The sequence below is a fragment of the Humulus lupulus genome, chromosome 7, assembly GCF_963169125.1.
Source record: "Humulus lupulus chromosome 7, drHumLupu1.1, whole genome shotgun sequence".
NCBI lineage: Eukaryota > Viridiplantae > Streptophyta > Magnoliopsida > Rosales > Cannabaceae > Humulus > Humulus lupulus.
Window position 1 is genome coordinate 143300249 of NC_084799.1, and position 21134 is coordinate 143321382.

The 21134-nt window shown below is 36.2% G+C and overlaps 2 protein-coding genes across 4 annotated transcripts; one reads left to right on the forward strand and one right to left on the reverse strand.

Annotated features, from left to right (window-relative positions):
* The first annotated feature begins 4606 nt into the window (after nucleotides 1-4606).
* On the forward strand, nucleotides 4607-6374 carry LOC133792250 (pentatricopeptide repeat-containing protein At2g28050). The gene is given in 3 exon segments (XM_062230158.1): nucleotides 4607-5410; nucleotides 5412-5857; nucleotides 5859-6374. Coding segments are annotated over 3 exon segments (1380 nt in total). The 3' UTR covers nucleotides 5989-6374.
* A 249-nt stretch (nucleotides 6375-6623) lies between these two features.
* On the reverse strand, nucleotides 6624-12051 carry LOC133788679 (P-loop NTPase domain-containing protein LPA1 homolog 1-like). 3 transcript variants are annotated; one of them, XM_062226227.1, is made up of 8 exons: nucleotides 11746-12051; nucleotides 11323-11471; nucleotides 9968-10278; nucleotides 9118-9199; nucleotides 8487-8912; nucleotides 7665-8366; nucleotides 7322-7432; nucleotides 6624-7154 (listed from the first exon to the last, which is right to left on the reverse strand). In XM_062226227.1, the coding sequence occupies exons 2-8, from the start codon at nucleotides 11467-11469 to the stop codon at nucleotides 6762-6764; spliced, it is 2172 nt and encodes a 723-aa protein (XP_062082211.1). In that variant the 5' UTR covers nucleotides 11470-11471; nucleotides 11746-12051; the 3' UTR covers nucleotides 6624-6761. The 3 variants fall into 3 exon arrangements, with proteins under 3 accessions (XP_062082211.1, XP_062082212.1, XP_062082213.1); XM_062226228.1 differs by lacking the exons at nucleotides 11323-11471; nucleotides 11746-12051 and adding an exon at nucleotides 10897-11026; XM_062226229.1 differs by lacking the exons at nucleotides 9118-9199; nucleotides 11323-11471; nucleotides 11746-12051 and adding an exon at nucleotides 10897-11026.
* Nucleotides 12052-21134: the final 9083 nt, after the last annotated feature.

Sequence of the window (21134 nt, forward strand, 5' to 3'; positions counted from 1 at the left end):
AGCTTGAAAATTTTCGAATGAAAGGGTGGCCCATGCGTAGGGTGGCCACCCCTTTTTATATGCGTAAAGGATCACGTATAGAGGGTCGTTGGATGGCCCTGATGGGGGATCCGAGGCCCTCCACTCGAAATACGAAACGACGGCTGGGGCATGGACTAGGCCATTAAATGCGGTTCTCGTAAGACGTACCGTCACCACCCACGATGTTCCACGTATCAGACGCCTGCATAAAAGGTGGAATGCGAAGAGTTCATGGGGAAGTCCAAAAGCCCCTACTGTGGTCTTATATACGACGTGGTATACCACGAGCAGGAGCTTGGGGGGCAGATGTACGCCTTGGTTTTCCCACGGGCTGATTAGCAAGCTGAGCTGCTGACTAATCGTAGTTATCTCATGAACTCCCCTAAGATCGGAGCTTCTGTCGTTAGCTCGAGGAAGCCCAAAGGGCTCGCCTCCATTGTCCAAGACTGGAGCAGGCCCCCTGAAGGCCGAAGGTTGAGTCCAGTATGCAGCTCGCGGTACGGGCTGGATATGGAGGTATGACCCCTTGAGAAGTAAACACACGCAAGGTAAACGTGCATATATCAGGCATCACGTGTCTGATATCCCCCTGACTTCTCGGACACGCAGTAGGAACGTGCGTGATTCAGACACCCACGATTGGGTTGGGCCATGCGGCCCATTACTTCCTTACCTATTGATTTGACCACACTTATGTGTCAGGTTTAGGAATTAATCATGAATGTCACAGAATTGATACGACAAGTCAGGAGGTCAGGGGATGACCTCCCTACCAACTTCCAGGTGTCTTCTCCTATAAATATGGAGACCCTGGGAGTTGATAGGGGTTGGAAAAATAATCTCTTGTAAGAAATACTTTGTAACCAAATACTCAGTATAGATCAATAATATTGACTAGTAGAGTAGAAGAATTTTAACCTTCGAACCACTTAAAAATCGTGTCTTGAGTCACCCCTTTCGTCCTCTAAGATCATATATCTATTTCGGTTCATATTTAGCACTAATCATTTTTCTCTCCTTCTCTTAATTACCTATAGGCGAAAAACCGCGTCAACATTAAGAATAGAAGTTTAAGAAATTTCTATAGCCTCTCTTTTCTCAATCCTCTCTAGATCTCATTTGTTTAGTACATCTAAAGAGTCTAAATCAACATTTAAATCCTATGTGCCCACACACGTCCTTGTGTGTTTCAGGATTGGCTTGGAAGGCTAAGGTGTGAGATTTCATAAAGGATAGGAGATCGTTAATTTATACGAAAAGATTCAATGATATTTGATATGCTACGAAAGGTAATCTCTATTCCTTTTATGTGTTAATTAATATATTTTATATAGTATTGATCATGGTTGGTATTAATAATTTTTTTTAAAAGACCCTATTCCACGCGTATTCTTATTTTTCTAATTTAATACCAACAATAAACTCAACTATGTGCATAAACTAATCAAACACCAAAATTTTGACAAAGATAGTCTAGCTTTTACCTTTGTTGAACTAACTTTGTGTGTAGACTTCTTAGCTTCAAGCTAGCACTAAAACACTTGGAACTAGGTATAGAAGAGATAGAAGGCAGGAAAGAAAGAATTGAACGAAAGTTTTGTGATTAAAATCAAAGAGAATAGCCTAGAGTGTTCGGCCACCTTGAGAGAAAATGGAGAGAGAACTTCAACTCCAAGTTTTGATATTTGTAGATAATGAAGTCTTTTGACTTTTTTAACTATTTATAGATGGTAAAAATAAATCTAAATGCCCATTATGCCCCTCTTGCTGCCACCTCCCACTAAGCCAGATCAACCTTTGATTAGTCCTTAATTAATCTAACATAAGCTTAACTAATCTTAGGCTAATGGCATTTTTCTCCAAAAAGTTATCATGTAGTAATTTTTTCCTTAATTTTCCTAATTGAGATTTTAACCTAGGTAACCAAATTAAATTTTCTATTTAATTTAAGTGGTCACAGTCTTATATTTGTAACTCAATTAATTTAATTAGCCAAAATCTCACTTTTGGCTAAAAATTTGCATTTTTTACAAAAATGCATTTTAAAGATTTTTCACACAAAAATCAAACTTTTTGACCTTAATATAAATTAATTCAATAATTTAATGCCTAAAATTATTTTTCCATAATTATTCTTCTCAAATAAGGGTTATCCGAGAATTTATCATATTAGGGTTTCTATTTTGGTTTGTGACTAAAATGTTCAGTTTGTCGCCAAACCGCAATATCACACTTTGGCTAACACTTGCAACATGATTTTTTGCTTCTCAAGTATATATTATCATTCCTAATAATATTCATATACATCTCACCACCCCATTCTTAGCTACTCGGCCCGAAACGCAGGGCATTACAATAATGACATTAGTTTCACATTCATGAAAGACAACTCAAAGTACATACAAGTATCCAAAAACATTTGCAAAGTGGAAAGTGAAGTGGCTCTATCTAGCCACTTATGTGCACAAGAATCAAAGATGAACAAGAAATCAGGTTGTTAAGGCCTAATCGCACACAATCATTGAACACAAAAAGACCAGAACATAAATGAGAAGGTTCTATTAACCTTCACATGGACTGATCGCCCACTTCCATAAGTTTGGGGCGAACAAGGAAAGCAAGGATAACCATCTCACTGTGAAAAGTTTAATTAGCACATTCCATTAAGTGCGATTAGTCCACCCATATGTCAATGAATGGGGCGAACAGAACTTAAGGAAACGAAACTTGCATTTCATACTATTAGGTCGGGTCACTCGCGATCAGTAGTCGGAAAACGAGAGACATTGGACACAGGGGTTCTATTTGCATATATGGAGAAAATTCAAAAAAGCTTACAAGCGTCCATGGGAAAATTAGAGTCCTGAGAAAGAGAAAATAGAAAAACGGGGAAATGCTACTGGAGTTTTTTTAGACTTTTTCTTAGTTTGGTGAAACTAAGAAAGCCTGAAATTCACTCTTCAGATGCTATGAAAACAACATTTGAAAAATAAAATGGAGACGAAGCTTACCAGAAGTACGAGCTGGGATAACGTAACTGACGGTGTTCCTCTTCTTCTAGTGGGACCTCTTCTCCTTTGGCGACGACGGGTTCTTTCCGTTCCAACAGGGTCAGCGCCGAGTTCTTTTTCTGGAGGTGTCAAGATCTCTTCAGATTAGCAAGAGCGGTGGTGTCGAGTCTCACTTCGGCAACGTCAGGGCTTTTCCTGACTAACAAGGTCCGCGGCAGCTTGTTCTTGCAATCGTGGTCTATTCTCTAAATGAACAACAAGTCTTTGGGCTTTAGGTTTGCAAAGCAATGGGCCTAAAATTCTTGCAAAAATAGTGGAAGACAGTGCAATGTGATTGACAGTGCAGTAATATGAAGGTGTCATCCGCATGCATTAGGTGAGAGATTGCAGGGCTGGTAGGGCAGACCTTGAACCCATGGATAGAACCATTGGATTCTTCTCTGAGGATGAGCCTAGAGAGGATTTCACTACACATCTTGCCTCTCTTTTTCTTAAAGGAGTCCATAATTTCATGAGCGATAATTCCATTTTCAGCAATCCACCTACCATGAACGAATGCAGATTGGTTGGGAGATATGAGCGGGGGAAGAACCACCCGCAATCTATTAGCCAAGAGTTTGGAAATAACTTTATGGGTGAAGTAACACAAGCTTATAGGCCTGAAGTCATCTGAACAACGAGCAAAGGGTCTTTTTGGGATAAGAACTATGAAAGTCCTATTAAGAGCTTAAACAAACTTCCTAGTATGGAAGAACTGGCGTAGTGATTGAATAAGGTCTTTGCCAACAATGTCCCAATGGGCTCTAAAGAACCAGCATGGCATTCCACCCGATCACGGGGCTTTGAGATGCGCCATGGACCAAACCACATCACGAATTTCTTTACTGTCTGGTACAGCTAAGAGATCTAATTTCATATCTGCAATAATGCTAGGGGATACTAGCTGGAATAGGTCATCATCTCTTGGAGGATTTTATGATTTGTAAAGGATTTTGAACTTATGAAAGAAGTATTTCCCAATTTCTCGTCTTCCTAAAATCGAGTTCTCACCATCATCAGAGACTGAACCAATAAAGTTACGATGGCGGCGAATGATTATTGAAGCATGGAAGAAACGCATATTTCTATCCTCGTGTTTCATCCAAGGTTCGTGCCAAATATCATAGTGGCGGGCAGCCACTTCTTCTATCTCCAAAATGATATCGGCTTCCAATTGGATATTAGGTTGTGACTCCTCTAACTACTATGTTCCAGGCTTCCTCCACCACCCTTTGATAGCTTTGGAAACCGGTTGGTAACTCTCAACTATTTTGTGTGTTTTGAAAAAATAGGCTAAACAATAATTAAAAAATATATATTAATAGAAAATTATAAATATATATATAATTAAATTGATGTCTTCTCGACTCTTAATGAGGCGAGTAAGATTATATATAAATAACACCATTTGAAAATGAATGGCTTTTTCCCAACCAAAAAAAAAAAGAATAGCTTTTTATGATTGAGTTTTTGCTCAGGACAATATTTGATCCCTCTTTCGAAAAAAAAACGAACAATATTTTATCCAATAAACAATGTCGATTCAAAAAATCATTCGAAATCTGAAAACGGTCCAAAGGCTTCACCCATGTCTAGAAATCTTAGATGTCGTTTCTTCCAATACTCCCATGTCCTCCTCATCTTCCTCTTCCCTGTCCAATCTCGATCTCAAAACTTTGCACCTCATTCTGTCAGACCCTTATGTCAATGACTCAAATTGCTTGAAACTCTTTAACTTCATCATCAAAAACCAGTCTTTCACCTCATTTAAACCTGACCTTCAAGCCCATTTGACCATCCTTCGCAGGCTTGTCGAGGCGAGAAATTTCTCACAGGCAGAGAATCTCTTTAGGCCAGTATTAATCGATGAGAATTCCAGGTACCCATTTCCTGCTATCACTTCTACGGTTGAGATTTTGTGCGAAAGAACCATAATTAAGGCCAAATTGTTTAATGTGATGCTAAAAGTGTACTCTGATAGTGGAAAGTTTGATCAAGTGTTAGAGGTTTTTGATTACATGAAGAATAATGGAATTGAGATTGATGGAAGGACTTGTACTGTGCATCTTTTAACTCTTACAAAAGCTGATCAGGTGGAACCGAGTTTATATTTCTTGAACCGAATGCTCGAATCGAATGTGAATGTTTCTGAGTATTCTTTGAGTGCTGTGGTTGCTGGGTTGTGTTGGAATGGGGAGATTAAGAGAAGTAGGGAGTTGGTACAGGAGATGGTTAGTAAAGGAGTAACACTTGGTACAATTACATTCAATACAATGTTAGACGCTTGTTCTAAGAGATCGAACTTTGTGGAGTTGGGTTTGATATTGAGGTTGATGGAAAAAAGAAGGGCTGAGATTCAATATCAACACATACAGAATTTTGATCAATGGATTTACTAGCTCTGGAAAAGTTAAAGAAGCTGAAAGTTTGGTGAAGGAGATGCATGATAAGGGATTGAAAGTTGAAACTCATTTGTACAATTTGATAATACATGGGTACTGTAGAGCAACTTGTACGGAAAGTGCGTGTTTGGTGTTTCATGAAATGGCTGAGAAAAATCTAACCCGTAATTCTGATACATACCTAGCTGTAATATCTGGTCTTTGCAACAACGGAGAGATGGAGAAGGCAATGGAATACTTGAATGATATGCAGAACAAGAGAATTGAAGTGGACGGTCTTATGTTCAATACATTGATTGATGGTTTTCGCAGCAAAGGATTGATTAACGAAGCCTATGAGTTGCTACTTATTATGGAAATGACCGGTTTTGTCGCTGATTTATCTGTGTTATAAGATATTGACGGGGCTATGTAAGATGAATCAAAAAAGAGAAGCTACGAGACTGTTTAATGTAATGGTCAAAAGGGGTGCGGCTCCTAAATTGGCGAGCTTCACTTCCTTGCTTGATATGTGAAGCAAAGAAAGGAATTTGGTCAATGTGAAAATGGTGGTTTTGTTGCGAACAAATTTGGAGCAATCTTCATCTGCTAAGCACTAAATATTTCAAATGAAAGGATTTCACGAAGAAGTGGAGAATAGAAACATTTAAAGTTTGGTCAGAGAACACCGACTTGTATAAACGTTTCTAATTGAAATTACTGCAAATTCATTCACTAGTAGATTTTTTTTTCCTTGAGATTGTTCCATCCGGGATGTGCGACCGAGTGTTCCTTCATTGTTTTCAGAACTGTCAAGGAAAATGTGACGTTTTCATGCTTTGAACTTTGAGGACGCCACTGTTTTAATACTGGAATTCTGATTCAAATGAATCGAAGCTATACAATGTATTTTCTTGTACCACGGATACGTTACGAATACTGATTTTGTTAGCTCCGTTACAACAACCTTTATATGGGACTCTTGCTGCAGTCGATATTTGACGTACCAAAATAATGTTATTCATTATGATTCAAAACATTTAGTCACGTTTGTTTTTTTGTTGTCTATGATGACAACAATTCCAAACATCCAAGGCTGTCGGTTAACGGTAACGACGAATGAGCCCCCTTCCGATTTCTTAAAATTATGTTTCTAAAGCCAGCTTGCACAAAACCAAAATGAACATTTGCATTTCTATAAGCCATCACGATTACACAAGCATTCTGAACGATTTTACAAACCAAATGGCCACCCCCAAACACTTTTATTTTTAGAACGAAGGGGAAAACACATTCTACACCAAAATTGCTAGGCTAGTCCCGACTCCTGAGGAGCTCCAGTAAGCAAAGCTCCACTTATGACTGAACCATGCTTTCCAAGAGCTGGAATGCTAAGGGACCGCTTTCTAGTTTTACCGCTGGCAGAAGATGACATTCTCGATTCATTTCTCTGCCTGAGCAGAGACGAGTACGAACACAGTGGTTCAGACAAGGGATCACTTCTAGTTCTTTGAAATTGATCCATGTTTCGACTATCCCTTTGTTGCCTCCGCAGCAATGGATCCCCTGAAACATGCACAACAATCTTATCCTTGGCTTCTTCTTCATCTTCTGACCAGTACCCATTTTCCAACATATCCTGCATTGCCAGGTCATCATACTCTTCATCTGATTTTGTTGACTCCTCATCAACTGAGCCTACCTGAAAAACAGTTACAAAAAAGGGAGTGAATATTTGGAAATGAAAAAGGTAATTCTCTAACTATGAAGTTCGTATTTTCACCAAAGATCCATTCAGATCTCCACTGGTCGATGTGTTCTATTTCAAGTTAGTGGTTTTGAACAAAAATGCCAACCAAATATCTTTACCTCTTCATCAACAAGTTTGTCACCGTCATCACTGAAATCATCATCGCTGCCAGCCTCAGGTTGGTCATCAACCTCTTCATCACTGCCATTCACTGAATTCTCCTCCTTGAGCTGAATGTCAAGAAAACAATCAATATCCAAATTTCAAAAAAAATAATAATAAAACACTATCCAAAATAGGAAGAGTAGACCACCATAAGTTCCCTTATACCACTAAGAAAACTGAAATTCACAAAAATGAAACATTTTCCCCAACACTGCTCTTTTAATCAGACCAATAACGTCACAAAATCATCAGAGTATGTGTAAACTAGGGAATTTAAACTCTAGGGTTCAAGTATACCTCCTTGGAAGGTCCATCAGACATCCTTGGTGAGCTGCAGCAAGAAGAATAATATCTACTACCAGTTTCAGTTCCATCAGCCCTTGACTCATCAATACTTCCAGCATGACTAGTGCCACCATCACTGGGCCAAGCAGTAATTCCGTAAAGCCCAAATTGAAGATTAACTGGTTCTCCCTTGCCAGTCTGATCTACATTGCCCAGCAAAGGCTTTCCATTACCATCAACTGCTTCAATAGGCCAAGTCCTTGCCACTGTACCATCAATATTAACAAGAGTCATAAGATGCCTCGATGAACCTTTCCTTTGAATCAGCTGAAACATTCCCTTAGAACTCAAGGAATTTGCTGCACATTGGTTTCTATATTCCTCATCTACCATAGAAACTGTGTTTGTCGTGGGGTCATAGAGTTGTTCACCAGCCTCACGCCTACGAAGACAACTAAATACTGTTGCATGGATAGCTGCTACACTCTTATCAACATTGGTATTGTTTATTTTGGGTACAAGATGCTTATCAGCCCGCTTGCAGAGGTATTCCTGAATCGTTCTAATGTTGCGTATATACTTTACATATTTGTTCTTGGCTGGGTCCAAAGTCATATACTTTGCACGAACTGCAAACCGTTCCATGTGTTTATCTTCATTTGTGATGTATATCATGAATGGAACGATTGAGGGATGTTTCTTCATCAGTCCCATCTGGGGATCAAGAACAATTCATTTAATATGGAAAAAAAAAAGGCATCCTTTCAAAAAGAAAAGGTAGAAATGTTTGATAATGTATAACAAGGGTACTAGCAAGAATTAGGAACTATTTACCACAAAATTAAGGCTCAAGTGGACACCCTCAACGACCACAGATTCTTTCCTCTCTTCCCAAGCTGTAATCAAGCGATCAAGACTGTCAATTACCATCTCACTTTGAGCCTTGAAGCCTTCAACAGCCATCTGCTTTGGACTGAGCAAATCAGTAGTACCAGAGCCAACCTCCAATTTATGAGTGTCAGATATCCCAGTAGTAGAGCTATTAGCTGCTTCCTCTTTAGAAAGTGAATGTGTCGTACCAGCTAACTTTCTGGCTTTCCTCTTGGCCTTTGCTTCTGCAACTGCCACAGGATCCAAGAACTCCCCTGCATGGTAGGTTGAAGCCCATAGTAGAGGATTTTGCTTCTCGTCTACAAAGCTTCTCATCATATGCCGAATTGAGTCGGTAGATATCACTGTTGTAATTCCTAACCTGCTACCCTGCAAGACGACAAAAGTGTTGAGAACATAAATAACGGAGTAGATAATAAATTAGCATGGAACTGGGTAATTCAAACTTCCACATATTCATCCAAATGGAAAACATCACTGCTTCACTAATTACTGTAAGTATCAGAACTAACAACTAGGATCTATGAAAACTGACAAAACCGTAAAAAATGTATGTACTAGCGAACTCAAATACCAGCAAGGCAGACAAAGTAGATTTGCCACAGCCGCTAGTGCCACATAACAAGACAGTTATAGATTCCTTCCTTTCTCGAATTCTGCAGCAAGAAAATATCATAAAGGACTGTAAATACAGCAAAGAAAAGTGTGATGCCAGAGTGGAGCAGGGAAAGGAAAAAAATAAATTGTAGAACCGCTTTCAAGGTTACAATGACAATCTATTTTACAAATAAAAACACAACCTAAAAAGAAGCTACCTAACTAACCAATCTCACAATTATTAACTAATAATCTGATTTCCTAAAACATATTCTAATCAAGATAATGAGGATGGGTGTGCTAATCATAAAAGTAGAAACGACTTCTCATTATTCACCAAGCATAATCTAACAAAATAAAAATTACTATTAATTTGCAAAAAAATTGGCCTTGGACAACCAACCACTTGAGAACAAAAATGCCAAAGCATAAGTATTCAATGTATGGCCATTTCTAGAGATTGAAAAAGATTTAAAAAAAAAACACTTCCAACTCAACTATATTTCAAATAATGTAGGCAAATTCTAAAAGTACACACTACTGCTAAGATTTACAACCCATTCTATAATCACTTTTCTTTTGCTTCGAAACAGACATTGTGTTTCATCTTAAAAACATCTTACATCTAAACTTTTAACTGGCCATGGAAGAAAGCAACAAAAACCTCATAAAATTAAACACAGCTTAACTATTATCTGGAAGCATAACATATCCAAAATACTGGAAATTGTTCTAAAAATTTTGCTTATAGTGAAATCTGCTTTAAAATGTATAGGCACAAAAGTTGAAAATTAAGATACTTTTTAAGAAATCGTGTGGCTTCTGACCTGCATGCCAATACTAGGTCTGCCCTCTGGTTGGGACCAACATACTTGTACTCAGCCAAGGCATTGCAAACAACATTTAGAAAGGTTTCTCTCATTACAACAATAGTTGTGCGTCTTTTGTACAATTCGAATGGTACACTCTTACTTTTATCATCTTTCCCAGAAACTAATTGCTTGACAACCTCTGTTTTCTCCAAGCAACTGTCTCTAAGAAAAGCATTTCCCTTCTCGGCCTGGTCAAATGAGGCATTGGAACCTGCCTTCTCTTGCCCTTCTAGAATTCTTATCAACTCAAAAACTCTTTGGCTAATCTGTCAGGGAAACCATCTCAAGTGTAAGTGCATGCTCTTTACGGATTTCCAGAAAAATAAAGGAATCAGCTAGACTGAGGAAACATGAGAAGCCACCATACACCAGAAGATAGTACAGAAAGTAAATAATAATAATACCATGCGAGAAATATCTAAAATATTTGAATGTTCATAAGTGAAAATTTTGAAGTGTCAAAGTTAGAAGGATTTTAAATATAAAATCAAATAGGACAAAAAAAAGTACACAAAGATGCGAGAGAGAACCAAGAAACAACGTTTGTTCATGCAAAGTGAATAAAATCTATGGATCCAAGTTGAAATCTATGAACCCAGCTCTCAGGGTACCCCACCTCACTAACAGGTAGGGTCGGTCCAAATCAAGAACTTCCATGGTAAGGGTATCTACTAAAATCAAGAATATTGTTAACTAAATAATATTAAAAAGGTCAGCACTTGAGAGTTGAAATGGTCCGAATGACAAAAATGAATGTTGGAAAAGGACCAATGAAGACAAGAAAGACAGAAGGAAGCTAGGTTATTCATGTACAACAAAATTCAAAATTTCCCCAATAAAACGAGGTTTAATAGGTCAAGTTTGAAGGTGACAGGAAAACGCACCGTGTGTGTAATATAAACATATATGTATTTATATTTATGTAAGACCACTTCCGTGAGAAGGACATTTTACTCTGTGATTGAAGGAAAAACTTTGGATAGCAAAACAAACGCACCGACCGCAAAGTAAATAGGATAAACCTATGTTGACTCTGTAAAAGAATTACTTAGCAACGTAACCATTAAGACTTTGAATAGTGAAATTCAGAACATTCCCAGAACACGATCCATGCAAATCCAGATCTGAAAACCACAAAACGCCTTGAAAAGCAGAAATAGAACAATCAAACAAAAATCAACAAAACCCGAATATAGTAACAAATTAAGCCAAATCAAACCTAGCTTTTAAATCCAAAACAATAAAAACACGGAAGATCAGATGATCGATATCTGAAAACCAACAAGAAATGGGTAAATTAAGAAATTAACCTTAAATGCATGCCGAGCTTTGCAACCCATGAGTTGAAGAGTACTTTGCAGAACGGGACGCGTATAACGAAACGACTCTTTCCCTTTCTCCCTCTTTTCTTCTTCGTCCACCACAACTATGTACAGTACTTTCGTCACCTCCGCCATCTCTACACGCCAAACACAAAAATAAGAATCAAAATCACATTCAAACAGAACAAGAATAGCTAAATTTTTATCAACAATTTCTCGGGAAGGTGAAATTTTCCGAGAAAGGTAAGGAAAAGCAAGAGAGAATTTCAAAAGAAAGGTATTAATTGGAGAAGTAAAGTAGTTAAGAACAATGTGGGTTAGAAACGCGAGAGCTTGAACTCCATTAACGGTTTAGCAAATCGAACTTTTGAAAAAACAGCGGGTTACAGAGAGAGAGAGAGAGAGAGCGACCTGGAAGACGAGGTGGTTTGAGTTTCAGAATGAGATGGAGCAAGCTAGGGTTTGGGAGGCGTTATGATTCTTCGTCGCCATGTTTGAAGAAGGAAACGATCTAGGTACAGCCATTCTTCTTCTCTGTCACCTGGCTTCCACGCATCGCACAGGGCGACCCTCCACGAGTCCTATTCATACACAATTTCTCTCTCTAAAGTTAAAACAATAGAAAGAAACTCCCTCTTATTCTCTATGCGTGTTTCTCTCTCTAGATCGGAGGTAAGATTACGGTTTTCGCCTTCACTTGTTGGAGAATATCAACTCTGTCTAATGCCAAGTCTTTAGACGGGGTCAATTTATAGCGCGGGGACTTGGAAGGAACGTGGGCCCTTTCGCAATCAAAATTAAGAAATTTTAATTTACATTTATACCCTTTTGTTTTGTCTATACTTTTTATTGATCTCATATTCTAAATAAATTATAAATTCATACGTTGAACAATGATTTATTTGTAATATTTTTCTAGTACTCTTTCGTAATATTTTGGGTATTCAATTGTACTATTTTAAATTAATACGACAACTTCCAACTTTTTTTTATTCTTTCTTAAAAAAAACTACAATTTTCTTTTATAAAAAAAAAAAAAAAAAAAGCACATTTGCATTCAATACTAATTGCTAGTTTTTGGCATAAAATAATTTCAATATATTCGTTGTAGGCTGCACGAAAGAATTGTTATTTTTTTAATAATTATAATTTGATTAAAAAATTATATGATCTTAACCTACCAAAGGGACGTCCCACATTTTTTTTCCTCCAAACCACGTGTGAACCTTACAAAACTGAAATTGTTATGTGAATGGAAACTAAGTGCAAAATCTACATAGTCTAAGTAAAAGACTTTCAATGTATGAAATAAAATGTCTAATTTTTTATAATATAGAGAAAAAATTGTTAAATAGTCTTTCAATGAGTGATGTAAAGTTATATTTATTTACCTAAATGAATAGTATTTCTCTATATATATATAGTAAAATACTATTCATAGCTATAAATATTTTATTTTATTTTATAAAATTTTGTATATATATGAGTGTGATATTATTATATTTAATTATTTTATTTCTTAAATTAAATAAAATATTTTTAAAAAATATAATATTTAAATGATGTAGATTTAAAATAGAGAAACTGATATATAGTATAATATAAAAGTTTAAGTTAAATATAAAAAAAAAATATGTTTTTGTGGTATATTTTGTAATACACTTTCTCTATAATATTTAGTTAAAACTCACAAAAACATCTTCTATTAGCTCCTTTATAGATATATTTATAATAGTTATACATAAACTTCAATTAATTCATATCTACATTTACATAACATTTACATCTCATTTATATAATATTTTAATATTATTATTTTTCTTTATAAGTTTTCTCTCCCATTTAGTATATATATATATATATATTTTCAATTATTTTATTTTACTTTAATTAATAAAATATGTTTAAAGATATAATATTTAAATGATATAGAGAAGCTGATGTATGGTAAATGTAAAATTTAGAGGTAAAATAGAAAAATATATGTTTTGGAGAGGTATTTTAAAAAATGGAGTAGAACATCCATTAGGAGTGCTCTAAATATTTAAATTTATAAACAGAATCAAGTGTCCCAAATTTTACTTAACAATTAAGAAATTGAGAATTGAGTAAATGTTACAGGATTTTTGCTCAATATCCATGAAAAAATTATTATATTTTGATTTTTAATTTAAAGTTGAAAATTCATAGTTTGGAGATTAATTTTATTTAATGATTAATTCATAAATTTAAAAGTATCCACATTTATGTAAATATTAAAAAATTAAGTAGATTTACATCTCAATTTATAATTTATTGTAAATATCCTTATGACAAAAGTATCATAACATATAATTATCTTTCCCCAGGTGTGTTAATATAAATTTACTCAACCACCATATATTATAAGAATGATTACAAAGGTGATTGTTTGTAGGAAGATAGTATTCTCATAATCTTGAAATATTTTGACTACCATTTGCTTAGCCTAGTGAAGGCTCATTTAACTTTGTAACTAAAGAGCATGGGTTTAAACCAAACCCAAAAGAAAAATTCTACATATTTATACTACAACAAAATAGGTATTTTGTGTCAGTCAAACACATCAGTTAACGATGTTAATGGATGTTGTTGACCAAAATTTATCATATGAGTCACCTTGTAACTGACGCGAATGATATGGTATTTGCGTCAATTATAAAACTGACACTGTTAAGTACAACTGTTTGCGTCAATGTAAAACTGGCGGTAATAAGTGGAATTTATCATTTGAGTCACCTTATAAATGACGAGAATAACTAACATTGTTAAATACAATTTTTTGCACCAGTGTAAAACTGATGGTAATAGGTGGAACATTAACGTCAATTAGCCACTAACGCTATCAGAAGATTTGCGTCAGTTGGACATTGACGCAAAAGCTAAAGACAATTAAAAAAATATTGGTCAAAGCCCATTTTCCTTTAACCCTTACCTTATTATCATACTTTCATCATCTTTCTTTTTCTCAGTCGTCCTCTCTCACACTCGATATCTCCATCTCTCTCTACCAAGCGACGGCGACACGGGGGTTCAAGATGATCATGGTTCGGGGGTGGCGATGGCAGTGGGCTCAACGTACACGGGACGGTGGCATGGGGGTTCGCAGTGGTCGTGGTTCGGGGTGGCGGTGACTGCGAGCTCAGACGGGGAACGACGTTAGAGTAGTGGTAAGTTTCAGATCTGTATTTTTTTCCGGGTACATCGGTAAGGGGTTGGTGTCATGGGTTTAGGTTGTGAGGTCAGAAGGGTCTCGGGTGCTAGGTCGACAGGGGGCTCTGAATCTAAAAGTATCTTTGTTTTTATATTCAGATCTGGTTAGCTCTTTATCAAAAAAAATTCTTAGATTGTGGACAAGGGTCTCAATTTTTTCTTTGATTATGGTTGTAACGCCCTGGATAGCCAAGACCGTTACACTGTGTACTTATAAAGGTGCAGGACTTGCTAATCAAGTCATTAATTTGAAAACGTGTCACTAAATATGTAAAAGCTAAGGTTAAAAAGTTTTTGGTCTCAAAAGACTCATTTCATATATTTAAACTGTAGTAAACGTGGGATCCCATAAGAAAACAAAGTTAGAATAAGTTTACAGACTCCCAAAAATACATGAATATCCTCTAGCCATACTAAGGCAAAACAGACAGTCTTTAGGTTCCATGTCCTTGCTTAGATCTCAACCGTGGCGGCCGAGCACCTGACTATGTACATTCTGCTCGCTGAGCTCTCCAATCAGGGCTGATCTAATTTGCCCTTGCCTTTACCTGCACCACGTAGCACCCGTGAGCCAAGGCCCAGCAAGAAAACATCATAAACAACTTGAACAATAATAATAGACAAATAGTTCAATATGCATGTATTCCCATCAGATAATCCTCAACAGGTATTCAGCATATACAATCCAATTCAAGATACATTCTACCACATATAATACTCATATCACATAATATTCAGGGCCGACGACTTAGGCCGCACCCTCTGTTTAACCCACTGAATCTGGCCCGCTTAAACCGAGCTCAGTGCATAATAATCTGTCATCGGCTACCAGTGGTCGAGCCGCGCCCTGTGCGCTAGTGTAACCCTTGGCACCCTTAGGTCGTTGGTTCACCAAATGGCTTGCATGGCATAATACCATCTTTTCAAGCATTTACAATAGGGAGCCCTTAGTCCCGTCACATATATTCAACCAGGTGCAGTTTTCTTACCTTTAGTCTATGCGGTTATTGAATTACGAGCAATGCCCCTCAAGCACGATCTGTTCCCGAGCCTAAGATTTTATCACCTAGCCACCACCAAAGTATAGGGTTTCATGAATACTTAAATATAGGTTTCCGATTATAAAACTAACTCCCGGGAATCTGAATTCCACCAAGCACGGTGATGAAACAAATCCCGAACACACTAGACCACCTTCCCGAGCCTAAAACCCTCAAAAACTCATGTGTGAAACCAAGGGCTACGGCCCCTGAAGCCTAGTCGCGGCCCTTCCCCAAAACAGAACCAACACCCACTCTAAACCACACACGCGCCACGACCCTTGCCTTGGGCACCGCGGCGCTCTCCCTTGGCCGAGCCTCCTTGGCTCTTTTGCATGCTAGGGCCGCAACGCTCTAGAACAGAGCCGCGGCCCTCCCTTTCGAACCCATAATTTACACCATTTCTAAGCCTGAAACCTCACCTTAAACCATCCCAAAACTTCCCAACTCCTAACCAATTAATTCCCAACTCCTTTAGCATGATCTAAACAACATAATTCCTGAGAAAACATAGCCTAGCACACTCTAATCCTCTTTTTTCAATTTCTGAAACCCAAGAGCTATAAACACTCAAACCAGCCATTCAAACCCAATTTAAAGCCTCTAAACCAGGAGTTGAAACTTACCTTTGCTGTTGAATCACTTCACCAAGCCATAGCCAAGCTAAGTTCCCAAATTCCCTTCTTAATTCTGCATTAAAACATCAAAACCATATTTGTTTCAACACTTAACCAAAACCCAGCTAGAACTCAGAATTCAACCACAGAAAATAGAATTAGATGCTTACCTTAATCCCTGTTTTAGTTCTTGATTTACTCCTGAGCTAAACCTCCAAATCCTCACCACAAATCCCAGAAATTCCAGCTTGTTCCCCTGTTTTCTGTGTTTTCTTTCCTTTGTTTTCCCTTGAGCGTGAAAGAGAGCTGTGGTAAATGCTTTTAGTCGATTTATGTTTTTCTTCTAAAAGCTTCCTTATGTCTAACTTACCTGCTAAGTTAATCCCGAGGCTCGGGGTGCCGGAACCGTCCTCGAGGCCAAAATAGTAAAATCCCCCAATATTCCCGCCTACACATCCTAACCTCAAATATATCTCCATATATTTATTTTCATGACCCGATAGTCCTTATCACTACCCACTATCTAAAAATACTCCTGACTTATCTAAAGTCATATCTTAAGCCCCGTTGGGACTTTCCCCGCAATCTGACCCTAGAATCGTCTTGAGTCGTGCTCTGCGAACCTGTCCACATAATAATGTGGTTCTCACATATATCACATATTTATCTCATATCACATTACCACATAATATCATCAATTATCATAATAGCATTACTAAACATATAATTACTCATTTAAATCACAATTATTCCATTAATGCCCTCCTGGCACACTAATCAAGGCCCTTAAACCTTATTAGCGATTTTGGGTCATTACAGTGGTTCTTTATGAACTCTTTTTATATCATTGAATGATCTACATGACTTTTTAGCTCTGTTTCTCTTAATATTTTGCTATATGCATATAAGAACTTAATATCATGCTAGATTATTATTTGAATAGAATAAGTCCTTTTGAGTTTCATATTATTAATGAGAAAATAAATTGTATACAAGCATACGAATAAGATTTACTCATGTGGTTGTCGTACGTGCATTGTCATTTATTATTTGTGATTTTCAAAAAATAGTTTTGTGTATTTGGGTTTCTTTGATATTCGTTTAATTTGATTTATGACCCTGACAAGTCAATTTGTTTATTTGATTTAAGCTTATCTGTTCTTGGTTATAGATTCTACAATTGGAGTTCGAGAGGAGGTTTTGATGGTGGTGGTGAATCGCGGTGAGGAACAAGGACTTGTGAGGGTCAGAAGATGATGTTGTTCAGTTTGTAAATCTGATTTTGTGACTTTGTTCAGTTGGCCAAAATATTTTGTAACTTAATGTTGTTTTGGAATTAATAAATGACATGTTTTTCATTTTAGAGGTTATTGATAATATATGTAATAATGGATAAAATATGGGATTTATTTAATTTTTTTTTAGATTTTGTGCCAATGGAGAACTGCCACATATGTTAACTGACACAAATGCTTCATTTGCGCCAGTGGAGAACTTCCACAAATGTTATGTTTGTGATAGTTCTCCACTGACGCAAATGCTAAGCAGGTTTGCGTCATGGGATTCCGCATCACTTTTAAAATTGGCGTAAAAAATTAATTATGGCAGTTAGAAACTGACGCAAATGACCTTTTTTTGTAGTAGTGTTATAAATATATATATATAGATTTGTACCACAAATGGTTGTATTGTCGGTCCCCCATGTGGTGGTGGCTATGGTGTTGTTGTCCCCCTCTTCGTGGCAAGGTTCGACATTCCTTTCCCCTAATGGTGTACATGTATATCCTATGGTGGTCTTTGTCGGGTTGGGAATTGTAAATAAATTTTGGGATCATTATCATGTTCTGAGCTACAATGATGTACACAATATCTATAACATGTAATGAAAAGAAAAAAAAAATCTTGAAATATGGTGATATCACCATTTCGGAATACTAACACCAAGAAAAAAGTAATATGGAATTGTAAAAATTATTCCATCATTGCCAAACTAGACCAATTCTTATAAAATTATTTGTTTATTCTATAGATTAACCCTATGTTTGGCAGAGGAGAAAAGTGGAGGGAAAGAAAAGTTTGTAGAGAAAAGTTAAAAGAAGAAGAAAATAAATATTTGACCATATAATCAAATATTAATTTGATAGTTTCAAAATACTTAGTACTATCTTAGTGTGATATGACTTTTAATTTGTGTAAGATAGTGATTTTCTACAATAAGATGATTAGATTTAGTGGGCACTAACTACTTGTAGAACGAAAAGAAGAAAAGACTATGAAAGCCTTGGGACACCAAGATGGTGCAGGCCAAACAGAGTTCGATAGTCAAGTCAATAAATACTTTAAAAAGAAAGAAAAATGTAATGAAATGTAAAATGACACCACATATCTCTACTGTAGAGTTGTGGTGACATGCTAGTTTCAGATAACTGAAAAGTATAAAAGTAGTTTAGTTTAATGAGTGCTTGGGTATGTGATATCATGTAGCCAAGAAATGGTGTGGGGGTTTGGTACTTATAGGCCTTTGATAGAATCATTTTCGACTCCCTTGAAGATGGACTGGAAAATTGATCTTTCCCCCAATTTTGAAGGAAGACTGCTTCTCCTAGGCCATTAGCCATTGAAGACTTTAATTAAGTCTTCACGATTGTTTCAACCCTATTAGTGCATTGAACCTAGTCTTGATTATGCTCAAGTTCATATAATGGTGCATTGGGCCAGATGTTATGTTGAATTCGTCATATTCGACCTATCTTTCCAGTGAGACCAAATGGGAATTTGGCCTATACTAAAGTGGCACTAGGTCTAACTTGACCTTATGTTATTCTAGGCTTGTGTATTTTAGATAGCCCCTTATTTAACTAGGCTTGCGTTTGACTTGTTTTGGTGGGGCTTAAGTGTTGGACAAAGGTCTAACTTTGGTCACTACATTTTGTCTCTTACTCTCTAAGTTCAAACTATGTGTTAAGTCAGATAGTAATTTGATCGAAGTTTGATCATGGTTTCGTTTTGTTTATAGTATTTTATCATATTTTGACTATCATTGCTTAAAGGTTCATTCCCAACACCCAACCTGGTGTAGGGTTCAATTTACATTATGTTCTTGATGGGTGAATTTTGAGTACTTGACATGGTCTTTGGTCGACTATCACTGATTGAATTTTCGACATTTTATTATATTTTATCCCAATCCTGAGGTCCTTTTGAGTGTCCAAAAATGTCATGTACTCAGTTTTGTTTGGCTAAGTCTTTTGTGAGGAAGAATCTCGAGCATTCGATGCGATGTTGAACGCTTGGAAGAGTGTTGGGAGTTAAAGGATTCCTCCTATTGAAGGATGCATACTTGAATGATCAACATAATTGTGAGTGCTAGATGAATGCCCCATGTGAGGGCATGTGTTTGGCTAATTGACATGATGTTGAGTGTTGGATGGATGTCCCCTATAAGGGCATGTATTCGAGTGCTTGCCATGATGTCAATTGCTGGAGGATATCCTTGATGAGGGATATGTAATTGAGCACTCAATACGTTATCGAGTATTTATAGACGTCCCCTTTAAATGCACTCAATATGATCTACATGTCCATAATGTCTCTGGAGAGAATGTGGTTGAGCACTCGACATGATGTCGAGCAATGGTAGATGTTAGGATTAATGCCTTAAAAGCATGTAAAGATATTTTATTGGTTTTAAATAAAAGTACAATTTTATTATATTTAAATGTTATAATTATTGTTTGAATTAATTAAATGATAATATCAAGAAAATTCTCTATTCATTCATGAGAATATGATCTTGTATTAGTACGAGAGAATTAAGATCATATATAATGAATAAAATAGTCAGTAACATATTAAAGTAAGGAATCTTTAATGAATGGCTACTAGTATGGTTTATTAAGCATGCGAGATGCAAGCAATCTAGATTCAGATTACTGATGTGGATAGACATCTTAGTAAATGTGTTGTATATAATAGAGATTATATATGACAGGACCAATGAGAATTAATTATCTTTATAAACTTGTCGTTTGACGTAAAGATTTAATTCTTGTCATAATAGATAATCATTTGTAGATCAGTCTAAATCTCGAGTATTCATGAACTCCTGGTTATGTTTATTGGATCTTTTGATTCACTCGTTAATATTTCTTAGAATAATGAGGCTAATGACTTTTACTTTGGAGATTCGATATCATGGATGGTTGGGAACATGAATTACAATATTGGAATCCATGCTTTCCTAACGGATCGAATATTGGTTCCCATAAGGGTTGATTTTGAAACCGAATAGTTATTGAGCTCAAATCTATAATTAGATTATAGATTAATTATTCACTAGTGAATTAATGATACTTAAGGATCAAGAAGTAATTAGAAGGGCAAAACGGTAATTTTGATCAGCTCTAATTGACGAACCAATAATGGAGGAAAAAACTACATATATTGATTATATCAATGGACTACTAGAGAAAACTCTGTAAATGTAATTCTATAAATACTTAGAGTGCAATTCCATATTTATATTGGAGTAATCATTGAATTAATAAATAAGATTATTAGATTAAAGAGTTTAATTAATATTCTGATTTATTGGAACTTCATATTAGAGGTCAACGGTCCCCAAATCACCTATGTCCTACACTGTCAAGGGTAAGGGTGTCAAAAAAAAGATTTCTTAAGAGAAATGACTAAATTGCAAATGAATTAATTTTCTAGGGAAAGGAAATAATTATTTGACAATTATGGGTAATTGATTAATTGTGAATTAATTAATTATTTAACTATATAGTTTTTATTTTGAAAAACTATAGGTTAAAATTAACATTAATCTTGTTTGGATTAATATAAAGAGAGAGAGAAAAATATCTTATTTATAATATGATATTTATTTATTTAATTTAATTTAAAACTG

What these genes read in the sequence shown, in the direction of transcription:
- LOC133788679 (XM_062226227.1), bottom strand. Translation starts at nt 11,469, where the DNA reads ATGGCGGAGGTGACGAAAGTACTGTACATAGTTGTGGTGGACGAAGAA. An exon ending in GACCTAGTATTGGCATGCAG is followed by an intron (nt 9,200 to 9,967) that starts GTCAGAAGCCAC and finishes TTCTTGCTGCAG; the next exon opens with AATTCGAGAAAGGAAGGAAT. An exon ending in CTACTTTGTCTGCCTTGCTG is followed by an intron (nt 8,913 to 9,117) that starts GTATTTGAGTTC and finishes GTCGTCTTGCAG; the next exon opens with GGTAGCAGGTTAGGAATTAC.